The 16432-nt window shown below is 33.9% G+C and overlaps 2 protein-coding genes across 2 annotated transcripts; both read left to right on the top strand.

Annotated features, from left to right (window-relative positions):
* The first annotated feature begins 2664 nt into the window (after positions 1 to 2664).
* On the top strand, positions 2665 to 7104 carry LOC145576732 (WRKY transcription factor 72B-like). Its single transcript, XM_081634451.1, has 5 exons — positions 2665 to 2829; positions 2989 to 3096; positions 4949 to 5518; positions 5647 to 5760; positions 5903 to 7104. The coding sequence occupies exons 1-5, from the start codon at positions 2665 to 2667 to the stop codon at positions 6884 to 6886; spliced, it is 1941 nt and encodes a 646-aa protein (XP_081490577.1). The 3' UTR covers positions 6887 to 7104.
* Positions 7105 to 8852: 1748 nt separating this feature from the next.
* LOC145601977 (ubiquitin-conjugating enzyme E2 2-like) lies at positions 8853 to 16432 on the top strand. Its single transcript, XM_081658079.1, has 6 exons — positions 8853 to 9003; positions 9690 to 9823; positions 9925 to 9950; positions 15578 to 15667; positions 15761 to 15849; positions 16079 to 16432. Exons 2-6 carry the CDS (start codon positions 9699 to 9701, stop codon positions 16205 to 16207), a joined length of 459 nt encoding a protein of 152 aa, XP_081514205.1. The 5' UTR covers positions 8853 to 9003; positions 9690 to 9698; the 3' UTR covers positions 16208 to 16432.

The raw sequence follows: 16432 nt of genomic DNA, 5'->3' as shown, positions 1-16432 counted from the left end.
AGGCTATTTTTTTCTTCTTATATTATACAAAGTGTGTATATAACTAATTTATTCAATTCTATTAATATAAAGATGGAAGATTATATTGTATTTTTTATATTTAAATATAATAAATAGGAAAATTTCACATTTGCTACTAGCAAAAGGATCATGCTTCACATTTGCTACCCCTTTAATTTTATATTTTAAATTGCTACCACACAAACACACTAACTGTTAAAATCACTATCACTTAACGAAAACTGTTAGAATTTCCGTTAAGTTTATTAAAAATAAATTAAATAATTAAAAAAATAAATTAAAAAATAAAAATAAAAAAACCCAAAAAACCCTAGCCCTCCCCGTCAGCCACCCTCCCCCCTCCCCCTACCGGCGGCCAGCGCCCAAACCTGCGGCCGGCGCCGGCGATTCTGGTCGGAATCGAACCCCTCCCCTTCCCCACCCAAAACCGACGACCGTAACTCTAAACCCCTTGCCCGAAACCTCGCTTAGGGTGGTTTTGGGTGGCAGGGAATTGCGATTTGTGGCTGATAAAGGAACGGCAACGCGGCCAAAAAAGGGAACGGGGGATGAAGCCGAGGCTGGGATCGGGTTTTCGAGGGGAGGGGAGAGGGGCTGGGATCGAGGGGGTTTTTGAGGGGAGAGGGGCTAGGATCGAGGGGGTTTTCGAGGGGAGAAGGGCTGCGATCGAGGGGGTTTTTGAGGGGAGAGACGGGGGTGAGATCGGGTTTTTGAGGGGGCTGGGAACGCGACGCGGCGCCGACAGGGTGGGTGGTCGGAGTCGAGGCAGGGAGTGGGCTCAGGCAACACAGTGGTGGCCGGATTGGCAGTGGTTGCGGTGGTTTGATGTTGAGCAGTGGTGGCTGGACGGTGGTTGGGTGGTGATAACGGAAATACTAACGGTGTCCGTTAAGTGGTAGTGATTTTAACAGTTAGTGTGTTTGTGTGGTAGCAATTCAAAATAAAAAATTAAAGGGGTAGCAAATGTGAAGCATTGTCTTTTTGCTGGTAGCAAATGTGAAATTTTCCTAATAAATAATTAATGATCAAAGTTATGACTTATATACAATTGTACACATATACCTTTTTTTTTTTTGAAGAAAATTGTACACATGTACCTAAAGCAATTGATAAACGGTATGGAGTTTTTTTTTTTTTTTAAGTACAAATAATATAATTACAAAGACTACAAAAAGGTTAATTGCAAAGGATAAATAAGCATTAAGGTGTAGAGACTTTTTCTATTTTATAGAACTTGAAACCTCATCCCTTTTCCAATTTAGAAGAGCCGCCATAAAAATAAAAATAAAAATAAATAAATAAATAAATAAAAATAGAAAAAAAAAAAAAAACAAATAAATCTATATTATTCCTATTTATATTCATAGTTTTATACGTAGTACTACTTTTTATGCAATTATTATAAACCCTTATAATTAATTAACAAGGCAAAATGGCTTAAAAAATTGTAAGACAGAATTTAGAAGTTGAAGTTTGACCTTAAAAATTAATATCCGACTTCCTTCTCTTTCGGCAACATGTGACTTCTGTAATGTACGAAACTTCAACGTTCACTCGTACAAAAAGTCTTCTCTCTGTACCACTTCTTTTCTTTAACCAATTTTTCAGCTGACAAAATTTCAACTCTGATGTAAATGATAGGATTTTTTTTGTTAATCTAATTTTAAATCGTTGAATTGGACTAGTTTTATAGTTGAAGTAATGTTAATATCTTGATAATACAGCATTTTAAATTAATAATTAATCTTCCACAGTAATATAGTATGGTATATATATGGATCGGAATAATATATACTTCGTATATTATATAGATGAGCCACATTAAAACCTATACTTTTCACGAGGGAGGTATGGCGTACATGTGCATGATGTACCCTTTCGATGACATAACAATAGACGCCATTATTTCTTGTTTTACTCTTTGAAAGAAGTAATATTTATTTGACGATAAATAAGGATTTTTGTGTATTATTACGATCAACTTACTTTGAAATAATTATTGTCTTTAGAATATATGATACTCTGCTGTATCGATCAAATTTGGTAATCGAATATCGAATACATTCCATCACTCGAGGGTAAAGTCATACTTAATTATTGAGAGATTCAACTCAATATATACATCAGAAAATCAACTAGCTTAGTTTTAACGAGTACATGTTAGGTTTTATTCTTAAGAGGTCCCTTCAACCTCGCCTTTAACATCAATCATTATATATCTTTTGTGATCCCATGATACTTTATAAAACAAAATACTTACAAGTTGTAATAAATGAAAATTAAACAAATTAAAAGATGAGGGTAATAATAAGTGTACCTTGATCAACATGTAACATACGAATTGAAAGAGGGAGTTTTTCAAGGACATAAAACCTTATTATATTATTATAATAGTATTATAGTCGATAATGTTGAATACTCGTATAAAATAGACTAATAATTAATAACTCATATAGTTGCAACTTATTTTAATAAAATGTAATCAGAAATATAAAAATAGGTTAAGTCAAACAGTTAAGGCTCCCTTGCATTGCTTGCCTCTATAATTTAAAGAGGCGGATAATTTAACGAACACACACAGTTTACAGTTTGAACACGACAAACAATTAACAAAAACAAAGAGAGCTAGAGAAAGAGTAAGGCATGACGACGACGAGTATGAAGCAACAACAACATGGAGGAGCAAACTCTTCACAAGATGAAGGGAAAATCAAGGAAGAGAAAGATTCTAATAACAATAATCGTCGTAAGAGGGTTATTGATCCATCATCGTCTCCCTCGACTAGCTTCAACGATGAAACTCATAAGGTATACATACATATAATTTATAAACCGATTCATCTATTATTATTGATGTATTACTCGTAATTGTTTGTCATCTAAAACAATAAAATAGGTCGTAATATAATTTGTTAATTGAATTTTTAAGCCTCTAAGCTTATAATTGTTGTTCATATTTGATTGCAGAATGATGGAGGTGGGAATAATGGAAAGGAAATTGTAAATGAGGATGAAAGTTTGACACAATCTACTGTTGAGCATAATATTAAGAAAGATTCCGACGTTAATAAACAGGTAATTAATTGATTATCGTTTGTGTATTACGTACTCCTATGCTGTAAATCTACCATGATGGTCCCTTTTTTTTTTTTTTTTTTTTTTTTGGAAACCTTCAAATCTAGATAGATAGCAAAACTAAAAATTAAAATAAATAAATAATCCTTAGTATATTGGTATTTATTGTGTCAAAAAAAAAAAAAAAAAGTATATTGGTATTTATATATTTAGATTCAGATTCATTTCCCCCTATGACTAGTACTAATCAATCGATACCGAGGGTTTTTTTTTTTTTTTTTGTAAAAAAAAAGTTAATATTATTTTTATTGTAAAAAAAAAAAAAAAAAACACAAAAACAAAAACCGTGAATTTTTTGCCTCTAATTCTAAATTAATTCATTTTTAGTTTATTTACTCATTTAGATGAGATTAGGATGGGATATTCAATAACCTAAATAAAAGGTTAATTAGTATAAAATTCAAGATAAAAGTAAAAACTTTTGTGTATGTACACTCGACCAGTTTACATTAATTATTACTCCTATTTTTTTAATAGTACATCGGCCAATTATAGGTTAACTTTTAACTAGATTTAGCTAAGGTAACTATAATTTTTTATTTTTAATTGGAAGGTAATTTAATTGAAATATACTCCGCACTTTGTATTTTATGATCCGTAATATTTGCATGGTTATATACTTTTATTTATGAGTGAATGTGTGATTTATACGTGTAATTCTTGTAAAGTGAGTAAATTTCATATGTTAAAAATAGGTGATTTTTTTTTTTTTTGAAAGAGGTAACTTTTATATTTTATACAAAAAGTTTGTATTTTATAAAATACATAGTATACATATTGCTATTAATACAATAGGAAAGGGTTCACATTTTCATTTGAAATTCTTTTTTTTTAGCAAATATAATTGGGATTTTTTTTTTTTTTTTTTTTTTTTTTTTTAAGTCAATATATGTACGGAGTACATGCTAAATTGCCAGATACTTTTATAAAAATCAAACGTACAATATTGAATATTGTCTCTTCGATGTTTTCATTTCTTACATATATGGATATACCCTGTTTGTTTTCTCCCTATATCCAACCCTCTTTGACTTCCGTACTATAGTCCTCCGCATGCCGTAATTGTTACCAATGCAATGTAAAAAAAAAATAATAAAAAAAAAAAAAACCCTGAAAGACTATATGTAATTATTTTTCACAAATTAAATACTAGTACGATTTACCAGTCGTTTAAAAATATTCTCCCATCTTATTAGCATGCTACTCGTACTATCTACACGATTTCATTCATTTATGAAACAAAAATAAGATTATCCATATAAAACTTCCGTTTCTTTTTAGTTGACACGTTTATCAATGTATAAATTCAACAATTAATATCTTTAATTACCTATAAGAAAAAAAAATATAAAAAGTTGATATTGTATAACTATATATCGTCACGAATCTAACAAGATCTCAGATGACTATAATTTTCATTACGTATAAGTCACAAAAATCTAAAGCAAGTGTGTGAATAGTGCTAAAGTCAAAACGTGTCAACTAAACAAAATGGAGGTAGTATTAGTATAATTCAACCCAACTTTCATAGTATAGGATATTTGGATTTACCATCATTCTTTCATTTGGTTTCTTCTTCACTATATATAGCTACTACAATACAAAAACATGATAGTTGAACATTGCACAAGCTAAGAAGCTTAGATTAATTAGTATAATAATTGAATACTTTTATTTTAAAGATTTTATGATTATTGATTATTGTAGGAGTATCTTACTAGAAATATTCATTACTATTATTTCTAATAAATTAAATTCTATTTAATTTACACATTATATTGCTTTGATATAGGGCAAAGAACTTGAGTCAACAAAAGCTGAAATAGGTGAAGTAATGGAAGAAAACCAAAGGCTTAAACAATACCTAAATCAAATGATGAGTGATTATCAAATATTACAAAGCAAATTCTATGAAATCTCTCAACAAGACTCAAAACAACTCAAGGCTATGGCCGCAACTCCTCCTCCTCCTCCTCGAGCTTCATGTGATGATGATGATGAAGAAGAAGAAGCAGATAAAGACCTTGTTTTCCTTAGTCTAGGTAGATCTCCAAGTCTCGACTCTAAGAAGGGATATACTAATAGTAAGTTAAGTTCACCATCCAAATTAGCGACGAATCATAGCAAAAATGTTGACATGGAAGCTAATGAGAGAAGCTTGGATCTAGGATTAGAGTGCAAGTTTAAAGCTTCAAGTACGACGGATCATCCTCAAAACCTCAATGAGACGAAAGATGGTGAAGCTCTTAAGAGTAATAATGTTACAAGTGGTGGTAATAGTAATGGAGATGATGAATTAGTACACCAACCCCCTATGAAGAAAGCTAGAGTTTCAGTTCGAGTTAGATGTGACACTCCAACTGTAAGTATAAATGAAGTACTATACTAAATATACACTATTATTTTTATATTATCTTATGTATATCATCTTAATACGGTTAATAATTATTTCTATATTATTGACTAATTTTTTTTTGTTAATTTTGTTAGATGAATGATGGATGTCAATGGAGAAAGTATGGGCAAAAGATTGCTAAAGGAAACCCTTGTCCTCGAGCTTATTATCGTTGCACGGTTGCTCCATCATGTCCAGTAAGAAAACAGGTACAATTTTTGTAACACTCCATATATAGTACATGAAGTATAATGCCATTTTTTTTTTTTATGTCTAGTTTACTTTTTGATATGCTATATATATAAACTCTTTTTCCTAACTAGATTTAAATTTATTGCATGAAAAATATAGGTGCAAAGATGTGCTGAAGACATGTCCATCTTGATCACCACATATGAAGGTGCACACAACCATCCACTCCCAGTCTCAGCAACCGCAATGGCTTCCACCACTTCAGCCGCAGCCTACATGTTAATGTCTAAATCGTCGACATCTTCAAATCTCGGATCACCCCCTTCTACGACCACCACAACGACACCTATTGGAGAGCAACTTCATGGAGGCCTTAAGTTCAATATCCTCAATAATTCTGAACAAAATCCGTTTTTTTCTCCAAATTCCTCTACATTTTCTCCTACTCCTATACACCCTACAGTAACCCTAGACCTTACTTCAACCCCTTTATCATCCACAAATAATAACCAATTCAATAAGGTTGGTCCAAATTTAGGTTCAAGGTATTCTTCCACAAATCTCACCTTCAATTTTTCGGAAAATTCTAGTAATAATCCCCTTTACTCTTGGTCTAATGGATTATTACCTAGCTATGGAACTCAATCCTACATCAAAAATACCCTAAATAATAGTCCACTAAATAATATTGGATCATCAAATAATAATACATACAATTTTCAAAGTAATCTCTTGCAAAACAGTAATATCTCTCATAATAATCCTCCTAATCATGATACATTTGCTCAAGCAGCTAAGGTTCTTACTTCAGATCCAAGTTTCCAATCAATTCTAACCGCCACTTTGTCATCCTTCATCAATGGAAATAATGGCAATGCTAATAGCAAAATAGTTGGAAATTACACAAGCAATAGTCACCATGAAGGAGGCGGTCGCCATACTTCTTCTACAAATAGCTCATTATTTCAATCCACAAGCAATAAGGACACTAATGGATGTGTTTCAAGCTTGTCCAACAAAGTTCCTATTGCACCAAATTCAGAATTAGCTCAAAGTAGCCATATGTTTCTTACTTCTTCATTGCCTTTCTCTTCTACTAAAAGCACATCTTCCTCCCCTGATAATATAAATCAAACAAATTGAATATTTGAAAAGCTTATTGTAAATTGTAGATTGTTAAATTAAAAAGTTAACAGTGATGTGTAGATTATTATTATTATTTAGTGAGATAATTTAATATTCAAGTCTTATAGGAGTTTTGAACTAGTCTATTTATTATTTTTTTCAATCATACATTTCTTTATATCTTCTACATACTCTGTGATTATATATATAATTTGATAATATTTTTTTTAGTTTGATTGTGGATGGGAATTTGTAAGATTGACTATATATGTACTAATATAATGCTAATATAATTGTATATTTGTCTAGCTATATTACTTACATATTTTTACAAGTTAATGATGTGTTAATTTGTTAAAAATAAATATGAGATATTAATATCTTTTCAATCAATGTAAGAGAGATAGATTAAAGGTTCTCTCAAACTTGAAACACATTAAACACTTTTTTTTATTCTATTTGATCTTACAAAAGCTAATGGAATGATATTCCCTCAAAAAAAAAAAAAAAAAAAAAAAAAAAAAACTAATGGAATGATATTGACCAAAATTGCACGCAAATTTTTTTAATTTTATACGGCATTATGACAGATCTAATAATATATTACACTTCTATAATAACATTTATTTACTTTATAGAAGTGAAAAAATTATGTAAACCATAGTATGTGAATAGTGCAAAAATCAAGGTGATGCATTAAAAAAAAAAACAGAGAAAGTACTACGTATAAGGGATGGTCTCAACTCTCAACCAAGTCCGGGGTTGGGTTTTTAAAACATTGTATTCTTATGTATGTTAAACTTAATATTTTTAAATTTTAGGAAAATTTGTCAAAGTAATCTTTATGTTGGTCATTTGTGAGGAAAAATTAATGACATTATGGAACCTCAAATTGTTTTTTGTTGCTTGTTGTTGTTGACTAGAAACTTTGCCCGGATTCTTGTCATTGATTTTGATTTTCTAGCTAGGCCAACACTACCTACGTGAGAGACCTATGGCTTTGATTTTCCCCATATTTCTTCCCTAATCACCATGTCCATTCCACCACACCTACAATTGCATCCCTCTTCATCATTGGACCACCACCTCTAACCATTGCACTCAACCACAACCACACCGCCACCGACGCAAACCCCCTAAATCTATGGTAGCTTGCTCTTTTTTTGGCTTTTGATCTTATCTAAACTTACCATGTTGCCGCAACCCAAAACAAAACATCATCCCTCATAAATTATAATAATTATGGAATTAAAGGTTCAAACATATATAAAAATTAAAAATGTCAAATAGAAATTGAAGTATATCATTAAGATTGCTTTACTTTGGAGTAGGAAAATGGGCCGGAAAATATTGAATGACAAAGTAACATGTGTTATTTTATCACTTAGGCCAGGTGCTTATGTTTTAATATAGTTATAGAAGATTCGACATTAATTGACTTTATATATTGTAAATTTGTAATTCCAAATAAAGCTTTCGATGGAGTTATAGATGATAATCTATGAATGATACGGAGTAATAAAAGCTTCATACTTCGTTCGTGTGTGTCGAGCTGTGATACTTATGCTTATAGATATTGCGTGATCACTTATTTAAAGCACATAATCTCACTAAAGTTCTGCAATTGATTTCCTTATCGATGACCAAACCATTCCGCAACCTCATGCTAGTCATATTATCCACACACAAGCATCAGAATCAACTTTAATCTTTACTCTAGTCATAAACAGGGAAAGATATCCATTCTAAATCGAACTTTTACTAGTGTTGCTACGTGCGCGCAAGCCCCCTAATCCACAAGCTAAGCTTTGCACCCTTGCCATACAAGCTAACATCCCCCAACCTTCAAAGTTCGAAACATCATCATCATCAACCTTTCTCAGTCACTCTTGTAAAAAAAATCAGCCAAACAGGCCCTACTTTAATTAGCATTTTAATTATTATTATTAGCATTAAAATTATTACAATAATCAAAATAATCAGCTAAAATATCAAGGAATCTGTGATATCATACTATTATTATTGTCTTCCTTCTCCCCTTAAAAAACCCTATTTATATTCTCTCTCCTCCTTTTTCTTCTTCACCAGCAGTCATCAATTTGCAGCAAAATTCTCATCGAATCTTCTAATCGGGGGTAAATTCTCTCTTTTTCTCTTCTATTTGTCTTGAATTTGTCAATTTTCTTTTGATCAATTGATTTTTCAGCTTCAGATTAAGATAATTATGGTCTCTAATTTCATAGCATATTGCAGAAATTTGTTGATTTTGTGTTGTTTTTTTGCTGTGTAATGATTTACTGTTGCTATTTTGTATATTTGAAACAAGTAATTTGATCAAAGTTGAGAATTTAGGTGTTAGGGTTAGAATTTGATTAAATTGATGCTTTGATTCCTGTTATCGCTGAATTTTAACGCTATCTGGGTTTCTGAAGCTCTTGAATCTGTTTTTGGAGGTTGTTTGCATGAATGTTTGATTGGGAATTGTGTGGTTGTTTTTTGATTGTGAGAAATGTAGGCTGAGTATTATAGGTGGGAGAACACTGGCAAGCTGACTTTTCGTTCATTTTTAACCGCGTTGTGTTTCTTTGCCAATAAGGTTTTTCAATTTAGAATTGATTGGTGATGATTGATTTTCATTGTAGAAGTTTGCTATTGTGTTAATATGGATACCTTAATGAGATGAGCGCGATTAACCAATCAGAGAATGAGTTTTTTTTTTTGGAATTGTTCTTAGAATCTTAGTTGTTATCAACTTATCATAGAGTGTCTTTGCAGCTGTATTATTAGGATTTAATTCTGTTAATGATGGTGATATTTACAGGTAGTTACGATGTCTACTCCCTCAAGAAAGCGGCTCATGAGGGATTTTAAGAGGTTGCAACAGGATCCTCCTGCAGGCATTAGTGGAGCACCTCATGATAACAACATTATGCTTTGGAATGCTGTCATATTTGGGTAACTATCCTCCCTTTTTGTGTCTAATTAATGTGCTAGTAATCGCTTTTTATAGGTGATGAATAAGCTGACTTTTCTTGGTTTTTGGTTTATTTTTGCAGTCCAGATGACACTCCGTGGGATGGAGGTGAGCAAGTTAAAGTACAAAAATAAATGTCAACCACCCCCCCCCCCCCCCCCAAATAAAATGAGAAAGTTTGTGTTATTTTTGCTCTAAAGTGATTGCTGTGTGTGTTGAAGTGGTAGTCTTGGTATTATACTAATGCAGATGGTTCTTTTGTGTATGTAGTTATTGTTGACCATCATCTAAGTCTTTTGTCATTTTCCGTCTCAGTTCTTCATTATGGCCGTGTGTCTAGGAGGTACTTAGAAGTTGGTACATTGAACATCATTGTAACGACAATTTGTTAAAGGCTGTTATATAATTTTTTTCTTCTAACATGCGAAATTGATCAATGAGTGCATGATTTTTTAAATTTTTTTTTTTTTTTCTCTCCGTATCTGCTTGCATGTGTAGAATTTTCTGATAGGCATGCTTTTCTTGTTTAAACACATCTAGAAGACAACCAGAGAAATATGCTTGAAGAATCAAATACTCTCTCTATCTTTGTTTAGTTATACTTGATTTTTACGATTGCATATCATTAGTATTTTATAAAGAGATGAATGGGATATGGATAGCATCATAATCTTCATCCTTCTTTGATCTTATTAAAGTGTTTTTCTAACTAATACTTCCTCCGTCTTTTTACTGCAACGTGGAGGGGATGCATTGATTTAAGGAGAGCAGAGAGATAGGGAGAGATAAAAAGAATGACCCATGTGATGTGGAGAGAGATATACGGTATCATTGGCTAAATAAAATTATTGCAATTAATTTGCAATTTTTCTAAAAGGAATGCGTTGTGACTAGAACGGAAGAAGTAATTTTGTTTCTTGTTCAAAAATCACAAAACCTATGTTATTATTGACTTTCTTTTCTTGACTAATTTCAACCTTTAAGTAGGATAAGGCTCATTAAAGGAATTTTTCTCCTTGTCTTCATCTGCTGAGGATTATAATCATATATACTGGTTGATTTAGCTCCTGTATGGCTGGGCTGAATCGAGATTTGTGGTTAGTTGGAGCTAAATGGAATAATTGGAGCGCGCATCTAATACAAAGGAGGATATTAATTAGGAATTCAAGATATAGTAATACTAGATATGGTTTGGAGTGGGGTGGATATTATGGGTTAGTGATTTGAAAATTTGGAGTCCTATCATCCATAACAATTATTTGATCAAGATTATTTCCTTTTGCGTTGGAACAAGTTTTGCTGGTTTCCATGGAAATATTTTTAAATACTATGTGATCGCTAGTTGTCTTTAGGTTTTAGAATCATTTCCCAGGATAGTATTTGACCATCTTTATTAGTGTAGAGCTCAGGAACAGTCATGTTTATAGGATAACTGTGGCAGAAATGTATATATTGGGTTAAGTGTGGTTATATATTAAATTTAGAATCCTACAGAGATTTACCGTGGAAATAGAGGGGCATCTATCGAAATTTGAGGATAGAATCAAGAATCGACTGTCAAATTGAGGCATAATCATTGCTGTGCTCAAGAGGCACAGGTTCGGCTAATGGAGAGTTAAAATAATGCAGATTTTAAATGAGGTTAGGGTGGATCTGACTGGTTTTCCTTGGAGAATTAAGAAGAAAAGGCAAATTCTTTTACCTGTAATGGTGTAACCCAAATAAGCTCTTATTATCCTTGGATTTGATTTTGTCTTTTACGAGAGGATATCTAGGGGGGTAAAGGAATGAGCTGAGTATGGAAGTACTCCAGTGAGAGGAGGTGCTTCTTAATATCCTAGGGAAATTGGTGTCCTGGGCACGCAAGTCTATCACAGCTTAGGCAGCATCTGATGTTGATGTGTTGTGGACTTTGTAGTTGCAGCAAGAACTCATGCAGCGTGGCAGCTGTCTCATATTTTTAAAAGTCAGAATAAAAACCAATACTTTGGCTGTAGACCCTAGTTCTTAATAAACCCACTATAAGATTGTGATAAATGTGAATGCATTTGATTCTGCGATACTATTGGTGTTAATAAAAACCTGTAAAATCTGAAAGGAATACTAATCAAGTTTGCATTAATTAAAATGAAATGGTAATTATGTGATAGTGTGCGATACATGTATGCACGAATGATATGGATTTTATAGTGTGTGTCGCACGTGCTTGAGTGACTGTGTGGTGTGTGTGTGAATAATTAAGTTTGACTATTGAGAGTAATTTGATCAAGTCAAAGGACTTCTGAATTATGACCAAATGGATTATAATTGTCATTTATTTGGGATAAATAAATTGAGATATTATTTCGGGAAAAAAATAATATCGAGGGCTTGAAATGTGATTTTTAGATTAAATACAGAATAATAAGAAAATCATGAAAAACGGTTTAATAAGATGGAGCACGTGCTATTAGATTATGGATTGAGATACTATTTCAAGGCAAAAGGAATATCGAGGGCTTGAAATGTGATTTTTGGAATAAATCCAGAGTAATGATAAAATCATGAAAATGGGTCCAAAAGATGGAGCACATGCTATTGAGATGATTCATAAATCCATTTGGGTTAGCAAGTGCTGTTTGATAATTTATGTATTATAGCCATGATAAGTACGGCATGAGTATGTTATTTGAAGAAACAGAAAACGAGCTTATTTTTCGACCAAGTTTTGTGGAGACCTTAATGATATTAAATTAAGGCTGTAGTCAAAGATTAGTGATTTTTGGAGATCATTCGATGTCACAATCAAAACAAAAACCACAACAGCTATGCATACAAGTAGATTATAAAGTAATTTAGGCAATGTTATGTAACAAATTGATTTACCATAAGGTTGTGGACAGCAGATGGAGCTTGCTTGAGATGATATTTGGAGCTTAAATGATAAAGTAATAAGGGGCAAAATCTGATAAGTGGATGCTCCCCATTGGGCAGACTAGCTTCACTAAGACTATGACATTGGTTTCCTTCTTCTCCCTAAGCTCACCCCATACCTCATTCCTTTCTCCCTCGTCAGAGTTCTTAGCTACAAAGATCGAGGGTAAGTAAAAGAAACTAGAGTAAGAAAGAGAGGGAGAGTCAAAGAAACAAAGGTGAAGAGTGCACTTGTAGCTAAGGTAAAGTGCTCACTTTGAGCCTTGATAACTTCTTCATTTCTTAACCTTTTGGAAAAATGTCCATCAAATTCTCACCTAGTTAAGACAGATATAACAGTTAATACCACACGAATTAGCAGTATTTAGTTTCTTTGTTATGTCAGGCATAGATGCTACTTCTATCTGAACATGCACTTCTAGTTTTAGCATGGGCGGTTCTGTACTCTGTGGTTGACAGGGTCTAGGAAATTATGTTTGATCAATTTTGACATACTCTAGTGGAGAGACTGGAGACATGGAAATCTATAAGGGTCCTTTGTGGTATTTTCTATATTATTATTGGATAGAATTTGTTATTTTCATTTTTCTAATGCATATATCCCATTCCAATGGCTTTATCGAGAAGCGGCAAAAAGACTGGACAAAGGTGTTTTAACATGAAACCACTTTGGAGTTGAAATTAAACCGTAGTTTCTGAGTTGTTGTGGGCTGTGGATTCTGGTTCTAATTTTTTTGCTGTAAAGTTGATAAAAGAATTTCTGATTTTTAAAGTTCAGTGTTAGCTACTGTTTTTAGTACTGGAACCGTGCAGTTTTGGGGTTTTTGAAAGAAATTATGGGGGTTGGGTTGGCTGTGAGTTAAATGGTGATGAAAATAGTCAGGCATTTAAAGGTTTCCTTTTAGTTGGGTAAAATGTGAGGAGGTTGAAAGTAATATGGAAATATTAGAGCCTAGGAGCATCGTAATGGAAATATTAGAGCCTAGGAGCATCGTAATTGCTTTGATGGTTGTCCAGTAGAGACAGGTTGCTGGAGTCCAATACTGAAAAGCTGTTGCTTCTAAGGTTTTGCATGTAGAGACTAATTACCTGCTTCCCATATGTTACTTCTCTCGTTGAAAATGGTTTTGTTTCTGTTATGCTGGATGGTAGTTCTCTTCATGGGGGAAAGTGGCTTGTTTGGTTTGTGAAAAAGATACTGTCAAGAGCTTCGTAGGTCTGTTCTAAAAGCTAAAAATTGGTTTGTAGGTTGTGGTAGTTCATTGTCCTTCCTATATTAATTGGCTACTTTATATGGGTGTCTCACTTGCTATTGATAAATTTCCTCTTTCTCTCGTTGTATCAACCAATTTTCACTTTTCTGTCCCAATACTATCTCCACCCCCCGGCCCTCTTACCCACTTATGAGCACGTTATTCTACTATGTGTCAATCCCAGGTGTAAACTTAATTAGTTAATTGTGAGTTGGAGAGTTTTTATAGTTCCAATTATTGGGAGTTTACTCTATATAGCCTCGGAGCTCAGTATACTGTAAAAAACTGTGCTGGAGTACTTGGATTAGGAAGGGTAGATTTTGAATATTTGAAGAGCAAATTCCCTTATTCCCTTTTCCATTTGTGCTGAGCAAATTGCATTTTGAAATAGCATATACTCCATTTGCAAAAGGAAGGAATAAGTCAACCTTTGCGTGGTTAGCTCAAAATAAGTCAACCTTTCGATTAACTCAAAATAAGTCGACTTTTAAGAGTATTTTCTTTTAATAGGTAAAATGACCTGCAACTTACTAAACAGGTTATATTTTTTAATTATTGATAATTTAATAAATTTATTATGTTTAATTATTATATTAAATAAACAACTTATAAAAATTTAAAAAATAGCTCAACCCCCTTCCCCACCTCTGCCAGCCCACTGCCTGCCAAGTGCCAACTACCGGCGGCCAAAGGCTGGAACCATCTCCCTCCCTCGGCGCCGAAGACCACCTCCCTCCCCCGGAGCCGGCTACCTTCACCTAACCCTTCCCCTTTTCCTCATTTCCGTTTCCCCCAACCCCACCTAACCCTTCCCCTTTTCCCCATTCCCGTTTCCCCCGACCACTACTCCTCCCCCCTTTCTCCGATTAGAAAACGACCCCCTCCCTCGTCCCCACCATGAATCGACCCACATGGAAGGCTGGAAACGCGTCACAAAAAACCTAATCCCAACCCTTGCGAAACCACCCTAAACGAGTTTGGGTTTCGTGTTTCCAAAAGGGGAAAGGGGTCGGGGGAACGGGAGAAAGCAATGGGCTGGGTGTCACGTTGGTGGGGGAGAAGGGTGTGGCTGGAGTCGCCGGCGCCGGGGAAGGCAGCTGGCCGCCGGTCGCTAGCAGCATGGGGGAGGGGCTGGCACGCAAGGGTCGGTGGTGGTGGGTGGCTGGGTTTTTTTTAGCTTATTTGTTTATTTTATCTTTTTGATATAAGTATTTAATTATTAATTAATTATTTTTAATTATTTTTTTAAAAAAAGGACCAACCACACAATGACATGTGACATACTTTACCTTAACTACCGGTTAATTTCTAATCTAACACATTTTAACTCGTTTTGAGAAGATATCTTATAAAGGTCGACTTATTTTGAGTTAATCGAAAGATTGGCTTATTTTGAGCTAACCACGTAAAGGTTGACTTATTCTTGACAAATTTTCCTTTGCAAAAATCTGGTTGTTAAATCATAAATCCTTGTGATAAGATTGTAAAATTTTGGTTTATGTAATGTCAGCTCTTTACCTTTCTGATTTGTAGTGAGTTTCTCCAACTAAAAGTTTGTGAGTTTTTCAGGCACGTTTAAGTTGACACTTCAGTTTACTGAGGATTACCCAAATAAGCCCCCCAGTGTTCGTTTTATTTCTCGAATGTTCCATCCTAATAGTAAGTGACATCCATTTTTCTTGTATGAACTTTCATTCATGTAGGTGGTGTTTCTCACTTAGTAATAACTTCATGTTCCTGTAATGTGTCCAGTTTATGCTGACGGAAGTATCTGTTTGGACATCCTACAAAACCAGTGGAGTCCAATCTATGATGTTGCTGCTATTCTTACATCCATACAGGTTAGTTGTTGAGTTTATAAATATGCTACTTGCATTCATTCTAGTTAGTTGTTGAAATAGTCGGCCGGGTGCACAGTGCTCATGGTGTACCTGGTCAAAATGACCACATGCTCTTTGCCTTACCCCCAAATTTTAGGATGTTGGTTTTAATAGATCTTTAGTCATTTCTGTGGTTGTGTACATTGATGCCTTCTCAAAAAAATTCTGACATACTACCCTGTTGCTGCAGTCTCTGCTTTGTGATCCAAACCCCAACTCCCCTGCAAATTCAGAGGCTGCAAGACTGTTTAGTGAGAACAAGCGAGAGTACAACCGGAGAGTCCGGGAGATTGTGGAGCAGAGCTGGACAGCAGATTAACATCATCCTCTGGTGCAAGAGCAGCATTGGAATGCTGTGAGGCATGTTCCCATGTCTCTCTCTAATATGTATACATTTTAGTACCGTGTTCATTATTTAAATTCATACATTGTCGTTCTGCGGATGTCTGCTTTGATATATGTAGAATTGTAGATGAATGATCAAAGTCCGCCCCTTGTTTGTAAGTTAATGGCGTTGAACAATGTCAATCTCCAGCCTTTTGTA

The sequence above is a fragment of the Chenopodium album genome, chromosome 2 (genome assembly GCF_948465745.1).
Source record: "Chenopodium album chromosome 2, dcCheAlbu1.1, whole genome shotgun sequence".
Lineage (NCBI taxonomy): Eukaryota > Viridiplantae > Streptophyta > Magnoliopsida > Caryophyllales > Amaranthaceae > Chenopodium > Chenopodium album.
The sequence above is the reverse complement of the archived record's forward strand: the minus strand, read 5'-3'. Positions and strand labels throughout refer to the sequence as shown.

Bases quoted from the DNA above. Each gene is read 5' to 3' on its own strand.
- LOC145576732 (XM_081634451.1), top strand. From the start codon at position 2,665: ATGACGACGACGAGTATGAAGCAACAACAACATGGAGGAGCAAACTCT. The intron at 3,097-4,948 runs GTAATTAATTGA...GCTTTGATATAG, and splicing joins ATTCCGACGTTAATAAACAG to GGCAAAGAACTTGAGTCAAC. The intron at 5,519-5,646 runs GTAAGTATAAAT...TAATTTTGTTAG, and splicing joins TTAGATGTGACACTCCAACT to ATGAATGATGGATGTCAATG.
- LOC145601977 (XM_081658079.1), top strand. From the start codon at position 9,699: ATGTCTACTCCCTCAAGAAAGCGGCTCATGAGGGATTTTAAGAGGTTG. The intron at 9,824-9,924 runs GTAACTATCCTC...TTATTTTTGCAG, and splicing joins TGGAATGCTGTCATATTTGG to TCCAGATGACACTCCGTGGG. The intron at 9,951-15,577 runs GTGAGCAAGTTA...TGAGTTTTTCAG, and splicing joins TGACACTCCGTGGGATGGAG to GCACGTTTAAGTTGACACTT.